Source organism: Muscardinus avellanarius (genome assembly GCF_963383645.1).
Source record: "Muscardinus avellanarius genome assembly, chromosome: X".
Lineage (NCBI taxonomy): Eukaryota > Metazoa > Chordata > Mammalia > Rodentia > Gliridae > Muscardinus > Muscardinus avellanarius.
This window is the reverse complement of record NC_137792.1, coordinates 12,533,595-12,548,655: the sequence shown is the minus strand read 5'-3', so window position 1 is coordinate 12,548,655 and position 15,061 is coordinate 12,533,595. Positions and strand designations below refer to the sequence as shown.

The following is a 15,061-nucleotide window of genomic DNA, read 5'->3' as shown; positions in this document are numbered from 1 at the left end:
TGACCCAAGGGAAGAACCCAGAGAAGGCACAAACTTCTGAAATCATGGGAAAGAGGAATAATACTGGAGCAATGAATGCTCACAACCCCACAACATCAGAACCCAATAAAACAGAAAATCAGAGATCTCTAGAAGATCAAATCAGGAAAATAACTGTAGAAATAATAGAGGTGCTTCGAACTCAGAGAGAGCCAAAAAGAGATAAAGGATGCAATTAATGAAGTAAAGGCCTCAATTCAAAGCACAAACAACCGATTAGAACACATGGAGAACAGAATCTCGCTCTTAGAAGATGATCATTCCAAAAATGAACTCATAGTTTCTAATCTAGGAAAAAATATCCGACAGCAGGAATCTGATATTGAAGAAATATGGGCCCATTTTAAGAGAGCTAACCTAAGAATAATTGGAATAGAGGAGGGAAAAGAAAATGAAACCAAAGGGATCAACAATCTCTTCAAGGAAGTAATAGCAGAAAATTTTCCAGACATAGAGCAAGAGGTCGATACGCAGGTCCAGGAAACGTATAGAACTCCCTTTAGACAGGATCGGAGAAGAGGATCCCCACGCCACATAATTGTCAAAATGACCAATGTGGAAGCCAAGCAGAGAATCTTAAAGGCAACAAAAGCAAAGGGCCAAGTGACATTCAGAGGCAAACCAATTAGAATCACTCCAGACTTCCCAAACCAAGTTATGAGAGCCAGAAGGGCTTGGAGTAACATATTCCCAATTTTGAAAGAAAACAACTTCCAGCCAAAAATTTCCTACCCAGCAAAACTTTCTATCAAATTAGATGGAGAAATAAGAAGCTTCCATGACAAACAGAAACTGAAGGAATTTATGTCTTCAAAACCAGCACTAGAGAAAATACTCAAAGAGATTAACTATAAAGAAGAAATAGGTAACACACATCAGAACTAGAGAAACAAGATTTTCCATCCAACAGACAACTAAGATTGGTTATCTGTGGAGATTCATTACTTATGTTAGTCTTTTACCTATCTGTAAAGGGTATTGTTTGCCTTTATTGTTGTTAATTTTTAGGATTTCTAGTTGGAATATTAATATAGCTTCAGATATAGCATTTGGAAATATTTTATCCCATTCTATTAGTAACTGTTAACTCTGTTTACATTGTCTTTAGATATACAATATGTTTTTTATTTTTTAGGGAGTTTGTATACTCTTCTGTTGCCTGTGCCATTGAAATCATAACCAAGAAATCACTGCCAATTTCAATGTTGTGAGGTTTTATGACCCAGATTTTCTCCTAAAAGTTTATAGTCTTAAGATTTATATTTAGGTCTTTTATCTATTTTGAGTTAATATTTGTATATGGGATTAGGTAAGGGTCCAATTTTATTCTTTTCCATGTAATTATTATTTTTCAACAATATTTAGTTAAAAGATTATTATTTCCACCACCAAATGTTCGTGGAAACCTTGTCAAAAATAACTTGACAATATAGGGAAGAATTTAGCTCTAGGCTTTTATTTAACTCCAATGGTTTATATATCTGCCTTTAGAATAGTACTACACTGTTTCAATTATTGTAGCTTTATATGGTTTGAAATCAGAAAATATACATCTTCTAGCTTTGTTCTTTTTCAAGATCGTTGTGGGTACCTAGAGTCCATATTCCATATTAGGATAGATTTTTTTCTGAAAAATAAATATATAAATATATGATAGTTTCACCTAAAAAATAGAAAAAATAGATTCTCTGGTAAGAAAGAAAGCAAAAAGAAATATTGAAATGTTATCTTTAAGTCATCAAAAGCTTGGTATCAGACAAATGAAACTGTTATGTGAGATTATCATTTTTAATTTTTGATAAATTGCTATAATACTAGATGTCAATCACTAAGCCAAGCATGGGAGGGAGGGATAGGGAGAGAATGGGGTGGGGATCGGGTGGGGGCTGACTGGGCAATGTGTGCATGTATGTCTACAAAAGTATGTATCCCACTATGATGTATGAATACAGTGCACCAATAAAAAAAAATAAAGTTGTCATACAAAAAAAAAAGAGCTGTAATTTTATCAGTGTGTACATATATTGTGATGGGTTTACTGGGAGGTAACCTAGGCAGGTGGGGTGTGGCTGGAGAAGCTGGGTAACTAGGGGTGTGGCCTTAGGGGCTGTTCTTGTGACTTTGAATCCCCTTGCTTGCTTGCTCTCTTGTTTTTGTCCTCCATGATATGAGAACAAAGCCCTGCTCTCTTCCTCTCTCTCTGCTTCCCACTGCCATACCTTGAGATTCATAGACTATGGACTGGAATCTCTAAGAAACTGTGAGCAAATAAATCTTCCTTCTTTTAAGCTGTGTGGTCAGTTGTTTTGTATTATAAGAGTGAGAATGTTGGCCAAAACAGTCATAAAAACTAAATGAAATGATATATTTAAATGCTTTATATACATGACATATGGTAAACATATAAAAATAATAATTTTAATAATATCATTATTCAATAAAAGCACAAACTAAAATAAGTAGACATGAATGGAAAGCTTTATGAGATACTACCAAAAATTAATTGAGAAGATATCATGGGAAAATATCTTATTCACCATAGCAACAAAAATATAAAATATTCTGTACTGCAAAAGATAAAATTAAACATTAAATTAAAAGGGTTTTGTACTGGGGAAAGAACCCAGGGGCATTCCACCTACAAGCTACATCCCCAGTCCTTTTTTATTTTGAAACAGGGTCTTGCTAAGTTGCTGAGGCTGGCTTTAAATCTGCCATCCTCCTGTTTCAGTCTCCCAAGTACTGGGATTACAGGCATGGACCACCATACATGGGAAAAAAGTATATTTAAGATATATATTTTAAAAATATACATATTTTATATATATGTGGTGTGTGTGCATGTGTGTGTACGTGTGTGTGTGCGTGTGTGTGTGTGTGTGTGTGTGTGTGTGTGTGTGTGTATGCTTTAGATGATCTAGGAAGCAGAAGGAAAAGTCAAAATAACACTTGGACATATGCTATCCCACTGCCAGCAGTCTCTGTTTAAACCTATTGCTAGGTATGGCAGCTTTCTACCTAGGAGCAGGTTGATGTGGAAAGCAGATTGGGAACCTTTGCATAGATTCTCTACTTCCATTAAGTAACATGAACTGGCTTTGAGTTATAAAAGTAGTAGGACAAGGAGATAAGTGATCATTGATTTTCATAAAAGATGTCATGATACTGTAAGGACAAGTACCACTTCCTGATCACCACTCAAAATGCCTCAAGATACTCTACATCTCAAAATTCAGTCTACTAATCTGGCCTGGACATCAGGAAATATTAAATAACTTCCTGACTTCTAAAAGTACTCTGCTTAGGGATCTTGGTACTTGAGTTAAATAGGCCAATATAGATGTTGTCTGGAATCCTGCCCCCAAAGAAGGCATTAGAAAGCAAACTATAGCAATATGTAAATGTCTTATTCTGTTACACTACAATAATTAAATCAGTGTCATCCTATGAGTATTTATTAGATAAATGTGCAATAGAATAGATAGACCAAAAATACATTCAATTTTGTGTGTGTGTGTGTGTGTGTGTGTGTGTGTGTGTGTGTGTTATTTGGTTTGGTACTGGGGTTACTGGAAACACTTCTACCTTCGCGCTACACTGCCAGACCTATTTTTATTTTTGGAAACAGGGTCTCTTAAGCCAGCATGGCTGGCTTTGAACCTGCGTGATCCTCCTGTCTCCGCCTCTCAAGCGCGGGGATGACAAGCGTGCACCACCACGCCCAGCCAATTGTTATATTTTAAATGAATATATTATGAGGGATGCATTACAAATAAGTACTGAAATATGTATAGTTAAATAAATGTTGCAGGAAAAATTAACACTTGGTAATTTTTTATAATTGTTTTTAAGTTATTTGCAACCACTGGATATTAAATTTTTCTTATTTAACAATTTTTTTTTGTGGTACTGGGGTCTCTTAAGCCAGCGCGGCCGGCTTCGAACCAGTGCGATCCTCCTGTCTCCGCCTCCCAAGTGTGGGGGATTACAAGTGTGTGCCACCACGCCCGGCCTTATTTAACAAATCAAAACAGAAAAATCCAAATGTTTTTGAAGTGTCAAAATGTTTTAAAGTCAAATCATAAAACATCTAGAAGAACAGGAACAGTGATCCACATTTTAAATATTACAGGGCCTTCCTAAGTTTAAAAGCAGAAAGATTCATAAATAATAAGATATTTGGACTTAAAATATATTTTAAATAATTAGTAGGTGAGAATTTATTAAACCTGATGAAAAATACCAACTTAGATAGCACAGGTTCTCAGCAAATCTCAAGCAGGATAAATAAGGGTCAAGCATCATTAAGGTATATTAGAGTTAAAATGCTATTTTTCAGTATTACTTATGTTAATATACTTCTTCCTCACTTCCTTCAGGCAGTTATGTTATTCATTTGTAACACAGCTTAATTTGTCACATTGTGTACTCTACTTTGGGATACTTACATATACGCATACTTTTTAAACTAATTATTTTTATGTGGCAATATGAAACATCACCATGATTCTGAGTCAGAAATACAAAAATGTGTATTTGGAAAATATTACTCTCCCCTTATCCATTGTACCCAGTGTTTACCTTCCCATTGTTTTTGCTCTGGATCCTATATGTTAATCTATTTATTTGGTACTAATGACTATATATATATATATATATATATATATATATATATATACATACTTATATCAGGGAAAGACTTCTTAAATAGTATATAGAAAGCATTAATAATAAATGAAAATTATACCACATTAAAATTAGGGATGTCTTCTTATTAAAAAGCACTACTTAACGATTAGAGGAGGCCAGGTGCAGTGGCACATGCCTATAATCCTGGTACTTGACAGGCTGATGGGAAAGGAGGATCACAGGTTCAAGGGCAGCTTCAACAACTTAGCAAGATTCTATTTCAAAATAAAAAATAAGAAGGACTGGGAGTGTATCTTAGTGGTAGAATGATCCTGAGTTCAATCCCCAGTACCTCCATAAGTAAGTTAGTTAATTAATTACATGATCCAAGTAAATATCTCTGGCTGGAACCCAGCCGCCCATAACCCTAAAACTCCATAAATGACTCTCATGAAGTGAGCCTGGATTGATATATTAGGTCATTAGCAGAAAGGAGTCCTGTTCTATTTCATCATTATTATATTTTCTCTCAAAATGTTTTTACTAGAGAACACAAACCATAAACAACTGTCTTCAAATTGCAATTATCTCAAATAAAGAAAATGGCAATGTACCTATTTCCACCCACTCACTCCTCGGGTTTGGCTATTCCACCATTTAGAAAGCTTCTGTGTATCATTAAATGGTTTAATTAGTTTCATACATATGTACTTAGCTCAAATCATGCCATTAAAACATAACCATTCTCTCAACACTTTGAAGGTTGTTTACCAATTTAAAAGATGCTCCTAGATACCACATAAATTTTAATTAGAGTAAAAAACTGGTTAGCCCAAATTAAAGAAAAATTAGTTTGTAGGTCTGGCATCTACTTTAGAGATAACAACAGGAAGATCTTAATTTGCATGAGAAACACATGCAATTATTATGTAAATAATTATAATTATAACTATAATTATATATTATTTATTAAATCATTTTTGAACCACATTTGTATTGTCTGATTTAGAAAGATTAGATAGATAGATAGATAGATAGATAGATAATAGATAATGTCCTCATTTTTATGCTGCTATAAGAGAATACTACTACAGGCTGGATCTTTTTTGTGTGTGTGTGTGGTACTAAGGTTCCTGGAAGCCCATATACCTCCAGGCTATGCTCCCAGACCTATTTTTATACTTTTATTTATTTGGAAACAGGGTCTCTTAAGCCAGCACAGCTGTCTTCGAACCTACGTGATCCTCCTGTCTCCGCCTCCCAAGCACAGGAATTACAAGCGTGTGCCACCACGCCTGGCCAGGCTGAATCATTTATAATGAACAGAAATGGATTTGGCTAAGGGTTCTGGAGGCTGGGAAGTCCAAGATCCAGGAGTCGTGTCTGGTGAAGTCTTCCTGCTACATCATAAGTCATAACATGGCTGAAGGCATCACAAAGTGGGAACACAGGTGCAAGAAAGAGGGATGACAGGTGAATTCATACTTTATTATAAGAATACCCTTCCCAAGATAATGAATGAACTTACTCCCATATTAATGACATTACTCCATCCAAGAGAGCAGGACCCCTATGACCTAATTATTTCTTAATGTTCCCACCTGTCAACACTGTTGCATGTTGTATTGTTTCCAATATATAAACTTTGGGGAACACATTCAAACCATAGCAAGCAGAACACACACACACACACACACACACACACACACACACACACGAGAGAGAGAGAGAGAGAGAGAGAGAGAGAGAGAGAGAGAGAGAGAGAGGGAGACAGACAGACAGACAGACAGACAGACAATGTTGGGCAAACTATTTAATCTGCCATTTTCATCCAGACCCACTGCAAAAAAATACTCAAATATTTTTTAGCACAAGTTTTGTTGGTGAAAAATAAGATCTTCCTTAGTAAACTACATTTGTGCATCAATAGATTGAGGTTCTTGTATGTGGGTGAGCCCAGGGGTGTTCTACCTCTGAAATACACCCGTAGTCATATTTTATTTTCTATTTTGAAGTAGGATCTCTTCTAATTTACTGGGCACTGGTCTGGAACCTGCATTTCTCCTGTCTCAGACTCCCAAGTACTGGGATTACAGGTATATGCCACCAGGCCCAGCATAATAGATTAAGGTTCAAGAGAAGGTGTTTAGCAAATATATGTTGAATTAAATCTTGTTTTATTGTTTTTGTTTGTTTGTTTTATACTGTTACTGGTATATTATTGTCTCATATAATAATGTAGTTCACAATGATAGGGACATACATGCATATAACACTTGACGGGCTTTCCCCAGCTTCTTCCCTACTCTCCTCTTCCCTATACAGAATATTGAAATTGGCATTGGTATTCTCACATACGGTACATAATGTCAGTAGAAATGTTGGAAAATGAAAAAAGTAAATGATGACTTATCAGACATCATCCAAAGAAGAAAAAAATCACCTGAACTGATTTTTCCAGATGCTGAGTGTCTCACAAATAATAGGTAGCCATCTTTTGAATTTCTTAGCATTCTCCCATCTTCAGGATTTATACTTCTGGGTGGTGGTAATTAAGTGTTTAATTACTACTCTTCAAGAGAAGGAATTTTTTGCTTACCTGGATCTTCCTTACGTACTCGTGAATAATTCTCCAGCATGAAAGAAAAGAAGTTGGATAGCTGGAAAAAATAAAAATACATTCATGAATTAATGAACTCTAAACAGCTACTGTAGCAAATGCTGTTGTTGTTTCTGCAGGTCTGCCACTCTTCTGGGGTTCTCTTGCAGCTGCTGCAGGTGCTGAGGCTCACACCTATCCCTACCCTCAAAGACATCACCCCAACCAAAGCTACATAGGGTACTACATGGACATCCCTCTGGAAGGTGGCTCCTAGTCAACAACTGTCCACAAGAGTCTAACACCCCCACCTAGCCCTGCATGGGACACGCTGTGATGCATTTCACACTTGAGAGATCTCATGGGATCAAGCTGAGGTCCCATTTCTCCGGAAAGCATATTCTTGCCTGGCTTCTTCTACCACCCTATCTTGTTTCCTAACACCCTCATAGGTTTTTCCTGAGAATATGCCCTCAGGAAGTTTCTTGTACCAGAATCTTTGTCTCAGATCCTGCTTCTAGGAAGTCCCATCTAAGATACCTACTAAATTTTGTTCATTATAATCTCTCATCTTTGGTGGTAAGATTAAGTCGTGTTTAAAAAGACAATCAACACTGTGAGCTTCTAATCAGGACAAAGGGAGCATCTGATTGAATCCCAGTATATCATTTTAATAGAGGTCAAAAAGAAATCCAGCAATTTAATTCTTCTTGATTTTTTCTTAATAAATTAAATAAATTAATAAATTAATTCATTTATTTAGTCCGGGGGCATTCTACCTCTGAGCTACACCCCCAGGCCTATTTTATTTTTTATTTTGAATCAAAGTCACACTAAGTTACTATGTGCTGGTCTTAAGCCTGTTACCCTCTTGTCTCTGCCTCCCAATTTCTAAGATTATAGGCTTCTTAATCATTTTTAAAGATTTAATGTGCTCAATAAATATGATTGTTATAAACCACAAACTACACCACATGAAAATGACAAGTCCTTTTTTGTGGTACTGGGGATTGGACAAAGGGACTGATGCACGTGAGGCATATCCTCTACCACTGAGTTACATCCCAAGCCAAAGAAGTCCCTCTTAATATTTTTACCTACCTATTATTAGGCTCCTGATCCCAGAACAAACCACTATAAACAATTTGCTGCATATCATTTCTCAGAATTTGGCTGTTTGTTTACTTTTGTTTTACATATATAGGATAAGCTACATATTATTCTACAAGTTGATTTTTTTTATTAACAACTATGTTGGAGATCTTTCCAAGATCTTTTTATTGTACCCATTTTTATTAATACATGTTAAAGCTGGATTTATGACTTCTTGTTGCAAGCTTTAAAAAGGCTTTCCTCAGTCAGGTAATTTTCTTCTATAACGTTGATAGGATTGTTCCCAGGAAATTCTTCCATTTTTAAACTCTTTAAAGCATTTTTCCTTCTTAAAGTACCAACCTTACTTTCCAATAGGATGTATTTATTACCTAAAATAGAATAAGACTATTTTTATTAGTTATCTAGACATCTGGCTAGCTAATAAAATGCAAACTTCAAAACTGAAAAACAACATTCTCTTCCCAAATCACACTTTCTCTCAACAGCTGGTTTCAAGACAGTATCAATACATCCTCTATTAAAACTTTTTAAAAGGGACCCAAGGTTTCACTCTTTCAATAACAAGGGGTAGTAAAGAGAAACATTTCACTAAAACAGAGCTAAGCTTGCAAAACAAACCTGCATTTGGCCTTGCTCATCAGCATATTCAACAGACTGAAAGATAGCAAGAGCATAATGTTGTCTAGCCTTCAGTCGAGCTCTGTAGCCTCGGTACCAGTTCTGAATGACCAATGCAGCTCTCAGCACTGCAGACCAGAGAATAGAAAAGTCAGAGAAAAAACAGTTACTATGCAGTTCTTAAGGGGATAGTAGGTGCTTCAGCAAACCAATTAGTCTACCTGGATTTCTAGGTTCTAAGAATATAAAAACTACAAACAAGGAGATAGAACTTCGTGGTTTTTTTTTTAATAAAATGTCCTTAAGTCTCAAAACTTCAGAGAATATTTATGGCATGGTCATTAAGGGTAGACGTTCTGAAATACCACTGCCTGAATTCTAATCCCAGCCCTAGTTATTAAAACTCCCAATGTCTTGGTTTTCTTCTCTGAAAAATGAAGATATAACTATACCCACCTCTGGTACTACTTAGAAATATTCCATTCTTCACTATATACTCTAAAGAAATATCTATACAGTCCATTCTTCACTATATACTCTAAAGAAATATCTATACAGTCCATAATGGAGACACACAGGGATGTGATTGCTTCTTTGTAGCAGTAAAGGGTTTGATACCAATGCAGCCTGGCTGTCCCTCAGTAAGAAAGTGGATGTGAGTCTGTGGTAGGTGCACACCAAGGCGTATCAGGCCCCACTGAAATCAATAGATTACATGAACCTATAGCAATGTGGGTAAGTATCAAAAACATAGTGCTTCTATTCAGACAGTTATTAAAACCTCAGGGACAGAATGAAATACAACAAAATACCATTTGTATCATTCGAAAAAAATATATATATATAAAGCCACAATATACATTCTGTAAGAGTATATACAAAGGAAAAGATACACAAAGATACACACTATACATAAAGCACTGATTACTTATAGGTGATGCAGATGAATATGGAGATAAATGGACATAAGGGGATAAACAATTTTTTTAATTTATCATTTGAAACAGGGTCTCACTAGGTTGTTGAGAGCCCCACTAAATTGCTGAGCTGACTTTGAACCTGAGATCCTTCTGTCTCAGCCTCTGAAGTACTTGAATTAAAGGTATGAACCACACCTGCCTAAAAAAAATTAACTGATATAAGGACAAGGTTTTGAATAGACCAATGACACCAATACGCAATGAGTTGAAAAGTTTGATTCACTCCACCTTGAATTCAACTGAGAATAAATAGATGAATATATAAACACACCTCCCTCCCTCACAGAATTAGTATACAACAAAATGAGATCCTATGGGTGAAAAGTTTAGCCCAATGCCTGGTAAAAAGCACACACTAAATAAATAGCAACTATGAGTATTGTTTTGGTTTTGTATTATCCAAGCATGGTGCCTTTTTTTATGAGGCTAGAAGCCTCTGAGCCACCCTGTAGTTTCCCAGTAGTGAAGAGATCACATAAGAGAGGGAAAAAAAGACTTAAAATACGGTCTCTTGTGCCTCCTCAAACTTTAAAGAGCTATCAACAACAGCTGGATCCTTTTATTCATACTATTATGTTTCCCAGTTAACACATAAAAATGAAGAGTTAACTAGAACAAGAACAGTTTGAGTTCTAAAGCACAGTCCCATCCCCAGTACCAGCATACCCTGGTTTGGTATTATGTGGTACACTGAGTATCTGCCAGGACCTGGTCATCCAAGAATGTTTATTTATGAGCTTCTCTAAGGCTTATGGGTTCCAGAGACTCCCATTTCATTATTTAGCTTCCAAAAATCTCAGGGAAATGAACCTAAGGTCAAGCACCACGTTCTTTATAGGAAAAATGCCACAGAGAGAAGAAATACAGTGAAATATTAACTACAACTCAATATCACAAAGGTAATAATTGATAGTACCATAGTCTAAATGTCAAGTGTTCTCACAATATCATCATGGGTGTCCAGGTATTCCTGAGAGGCCTATTCTGTGAGACAGTGATTAACACGATAAACCAACCCTTTCGCCTCTGGGGTGCCCATTTTTACCATTACAATGATATTGTTCCAGTGCTATTTACTCAGCACTGACTGAGGGCCAAGGCAATGTAATGTAGTAGTTCCCCGCAGTCCTCACAACACTGGGGAACTGAGGGAAACTCACAAACTTGCTTACATCCCATTAGCCAGTAAGTGGAAAGGGACAACAAGGACTTGAATCCAGGTCTCACTGACTCTAGAGCCCAAGCTTTCAACTTCCATAGCACTATTGACTTTTTTCTGTGCCTTAGTTTTTTCATCTGTACAATAATATAGAAGAAAACAAATGATCACTAAAGTCCCTCTTTTATGAACAATATCAACAATAAATAGCAAAGATTATTTTTTCTTTTTATTTTGACACTGGAGATTGAACCCAGGGGTATTCTATCTTCAAACTTTTCAAAAAATAAAAGGTCCCTTTTATTTTTTATTTACAAACAGGCTCTCACTAATTTGCTGAGGATGGCTTCAAACCTGTGATCCTCCTGTCTCAGTCTCCCGAGTACTGGGATCACAGATATATTTTACTGTGTGCAGCTCAGGTTTATTATTTCTAATTAATGGTAGAACAAATAACTACTATATGTTGAGTTTACTATAAGACATTTAGTAGTGTAGTAGTGCAGTAGTACAGGTCTGTAATCCCAGTACTACGGAGGCTAGGAAAAAAGGATTGAAAGTTTGAGGCCTGCCTGGGCAACTTAGTGAGGCCCTGTTTCAAAATAAAAAATAAAAAAGGGCCAGGTGTGTAGCTCAGTGGTAGAGCTCCCTTGGGTTAAATCTCCAGTTCCACATACCAAATACACAAAAAGACATTTAGTGCCCACAAGTATTACCATCTCCATATTACACATAAAGCAGCTTTAAATTCAGAGCAGCAAGTATGTAGCTCAGAATTACTTATCTAGTATAGATATTGGGTTTTCTCCACCAAAGCCAGTTACTTCATTCCCTAATCCATTTGTACACACACACACACACACACACACACACACACACACACACACGTGTGCACATACCCATTTGACAATTCTTTACATTCAAATAAAAATATCTCTGTTCAAATCCTTGTATGGTTTTGGGCCTCCTGACTAGACCCTGTCTGATGAGCTGGTCTCAGCAGGTTGGAAAAATAGGTTCTGCCTAGGCTTCAAGCTCCCAACTTCTTGGGTGCTCTGACTCAAGACCCTATTGAATTCTACACTGGCATTTTGAGTATGCAGTGGTTGATAAAGCGGCTTCAATCTACATCCCACTGTTAACTGTTGTACTTACAGCTCCCTTTAATGCATCTGTAGGAGAGGGAAGGACTTGCAGAGTAGTACTGAGGCTATCAACATCAGGCCTCTAAAAAATCTTACCCGATGCCTAAGAGCCCACCCACTCACTGCACTGCAACACTGGCCCCCTGAAAATCTAACTCTGGAGAAGAAACTTCCAAAGTGGCAAGGGGTAGAGCCCAGATGTGATAGAAGCTACTTGAGAGTTACTGGGTCCAACACTCCCAACCCTCCCCAGAGAGTTGGAAGTCTGCCATCCTGATCTGAACTTGCTAGACAGCTTAGATCCACTCCAGGTCTTACTACTTCATCCTGCAATGGAACTTGTCTTCCCTATCACATTAAATTCCATGCAGGAAAAACAAAACAAACTACTGCTATGTGTGTCCCAAGGGAAGCAACAGCACAGGTTGAATAAATTATCTGGACAATTTTCTGTGCACAGCCCAGGTGGCTTCTCTATTGACAAACCAATTTAAAAAAAATAAATTATTTTCTTTCATAGTGATCATTATATTTTTCAAAAAATTAAATATCGAGATAGGGCATTAGTGAACAAGTCAAATATTAAATTCCTAGCACGTGTTTTGTGGCAGACACTGTGCTTGGTGTTTATGTGGATAATCTCATTTGAAATGACTTAATCTTACCAACAACCCTATGAAATGTCAGTAGTCTTATTTTACAGATGAGGAAACTGAGACCCAGAAGTTATTTGTTTGGGGTATGGAGCCACATCCAGATCTCTGTAATATCAGAATCTGGGTTCATAACATTGTGCTATACAACCCAGTGTGGCATTTGGAATCAGGTATAAGAAATGAGGCACTATAGAGCGTAGTACTTCCCTCCCATATTTCCCCCACCTCTCATTCTTCATCACCTCTCATTTTCCATCACCTCTCCTACTCTTGTTCATAGCACCCTTTACCACCTGCCATTCCACAGAGCCCTATGCTCATGTGTTTATTATCTAGTTTCCCCTATTAGCTAAGCTATATGAGAACAGGGACTTTTGTTTTGCTCACTGTTGCATTCTCAGCCCCTGTGGCAAGGCTTAGTAATGGATATTTTTTGAATGACTAAATGAATGAAGAAATACCTTCCAAGGCAGTTGATATAACAATCCATTAGTAATGTGTTAATATAAGTATAGTAACATATTAATTGGTTGATCAATTAATATAAAATGGTTAGCACCATTATCTGGCATATAGGAAACACTCACTAAATTGTAAAATCTTTTTTTAAAAAAAAATGTGTCTAGCCAGGCGTGGTGGTACACGCTTGTAATCCCCGCGCTTGGGAGGTGGAGACAGGAGGATCGCGCATGTTCGAAGCCAGCCACGTGCGCTGGCGTAAGAGACCCTGTTTCAAAAATATAAAATAGGTCTGGGAGTGTAGCCCAGAGGTAGAAGGGCTTCCAGGAACCCCAGTACCACCAAAAAAATGTGTCTACCTCTCTGAGCTAGCAAAGTCTAGTGCCCCAAAGAGTTCCTGATTATACTTTTTTTGTGTGCTACTAAGGATTTAATACAGGGGCATTCTACCACAGAGCTACACCTTTACCCTTTTTATTTTTTATTTTGAAACAAGGTCTTACTAAGTTACCACCACTAGTCTTGACCTGCAATTCCTGTCTCAGTTTCCCAAATACTGGGATTACAGATGTGCATCACTGTGCCCAACTTAAACACTATTTCATTAGAAATATAACAAACTGCCATGGACAAACAAGTTATCTCAAAAACCAAGAGCCAAGAAGAAGAGCTGCACCAACCAGCACAGGATTCATTGCCTAGACTGCAGTCATTGTTCAGATACCAACCTTCTCAGTGAAGGCTTTTTGAGCATCCTTTTTAAAATGGCAACTCTCCCCCATCACCAATCTCATTTTTTATCCACAGCACTAATCACCATCTAACATAATATACATTTTACTCATTTAATATAATCTGTCTTCTCCCATAGAATGTAATACTCTCTGAAGGGCTACAATCTGTTTGATTAGCTGTTGTATCCCCAGAACATAGTAGATACTCAACAAATCTCTCTCTTGCACATGCACGTGTGTGTATAGTACTGGGGATTGAACCCAGGGGCATTCTACCTCTGACCTACATCCTCAGCCCTATTTTATTTTTATTTTGAAACAGTCTCACTAGGTATCTAAGAGTCTCACTACTTGCTGAGGCTGTCCTTCAACCTATGATCCTTCTATATCTTATCATCCCATGTATTGGGATTACAGGCATGTACCACCATGCCAGGCTATAACAAATATTTCTTGAATAAAATGATGAAATGACTATTTAGTTAAGATGTTCTGTCTTGTGTTTCTCTTCATGCTGACTGGTACGGGTCTTCTGACAATTGCTTTGTTTGTTTTTTTTTTTTAACTTGGAATATCTTTGAGGGATAATTCTTTAAACAAGAAGTTTCATATTTGTAATGATAAAGCATTTAAAGCCTCTGCTTTTGAAATTCTGCTGGCAGAGGCCTCCAGAGGAAGCACCAGGATGAGTGAATGTTTAATGCACTGTTAAGGGGCCTGACATCAGTCAGGAAGACACAGAGGAACAAGTGTGATAGAACTGATTAAAAGGAATTCAAATGAACTGGAAAGATAATGAATCCTCCAGTGGCAAAAGGCTTTAAATGAGAAGGAAAAGCATCTATTACCTCAGCTACTCAAAAGCATGATGAGAATAGGCTATGGCTCACCTCTGGCAGGGGACCACAGGTGTCATTATTGTCATTT

General features: G+C 37.0%; 1 protein-coding gene across 1 annotated transcript in view; it reads right to left on the bottom strand.

The window, feature by feature from the left end:
• Nucleotides 1-15,061, bottom strand: part of PPEF1 (protein phosphatase with EF-hand domain 1) — a gene marked incomplete at both ends in the record, with an annotated part of 113,448 nt that overhangs the window by 84,022 nt on the left and 14,365 nt on the right. The window contains 2 exons of the mRNA XM_080718805.1: nt 7,268-7,328; nt 9,002-9,129. Coding sequence (XP_080574931.1) covers nt 7,268-7,328; nt 9,002-9,129 — 189 coding nt within the window. The remainder of the gene's footprint in view (nt 1-7,267; nt 7,329-9,001; nt 9,130-15,061) is intronic.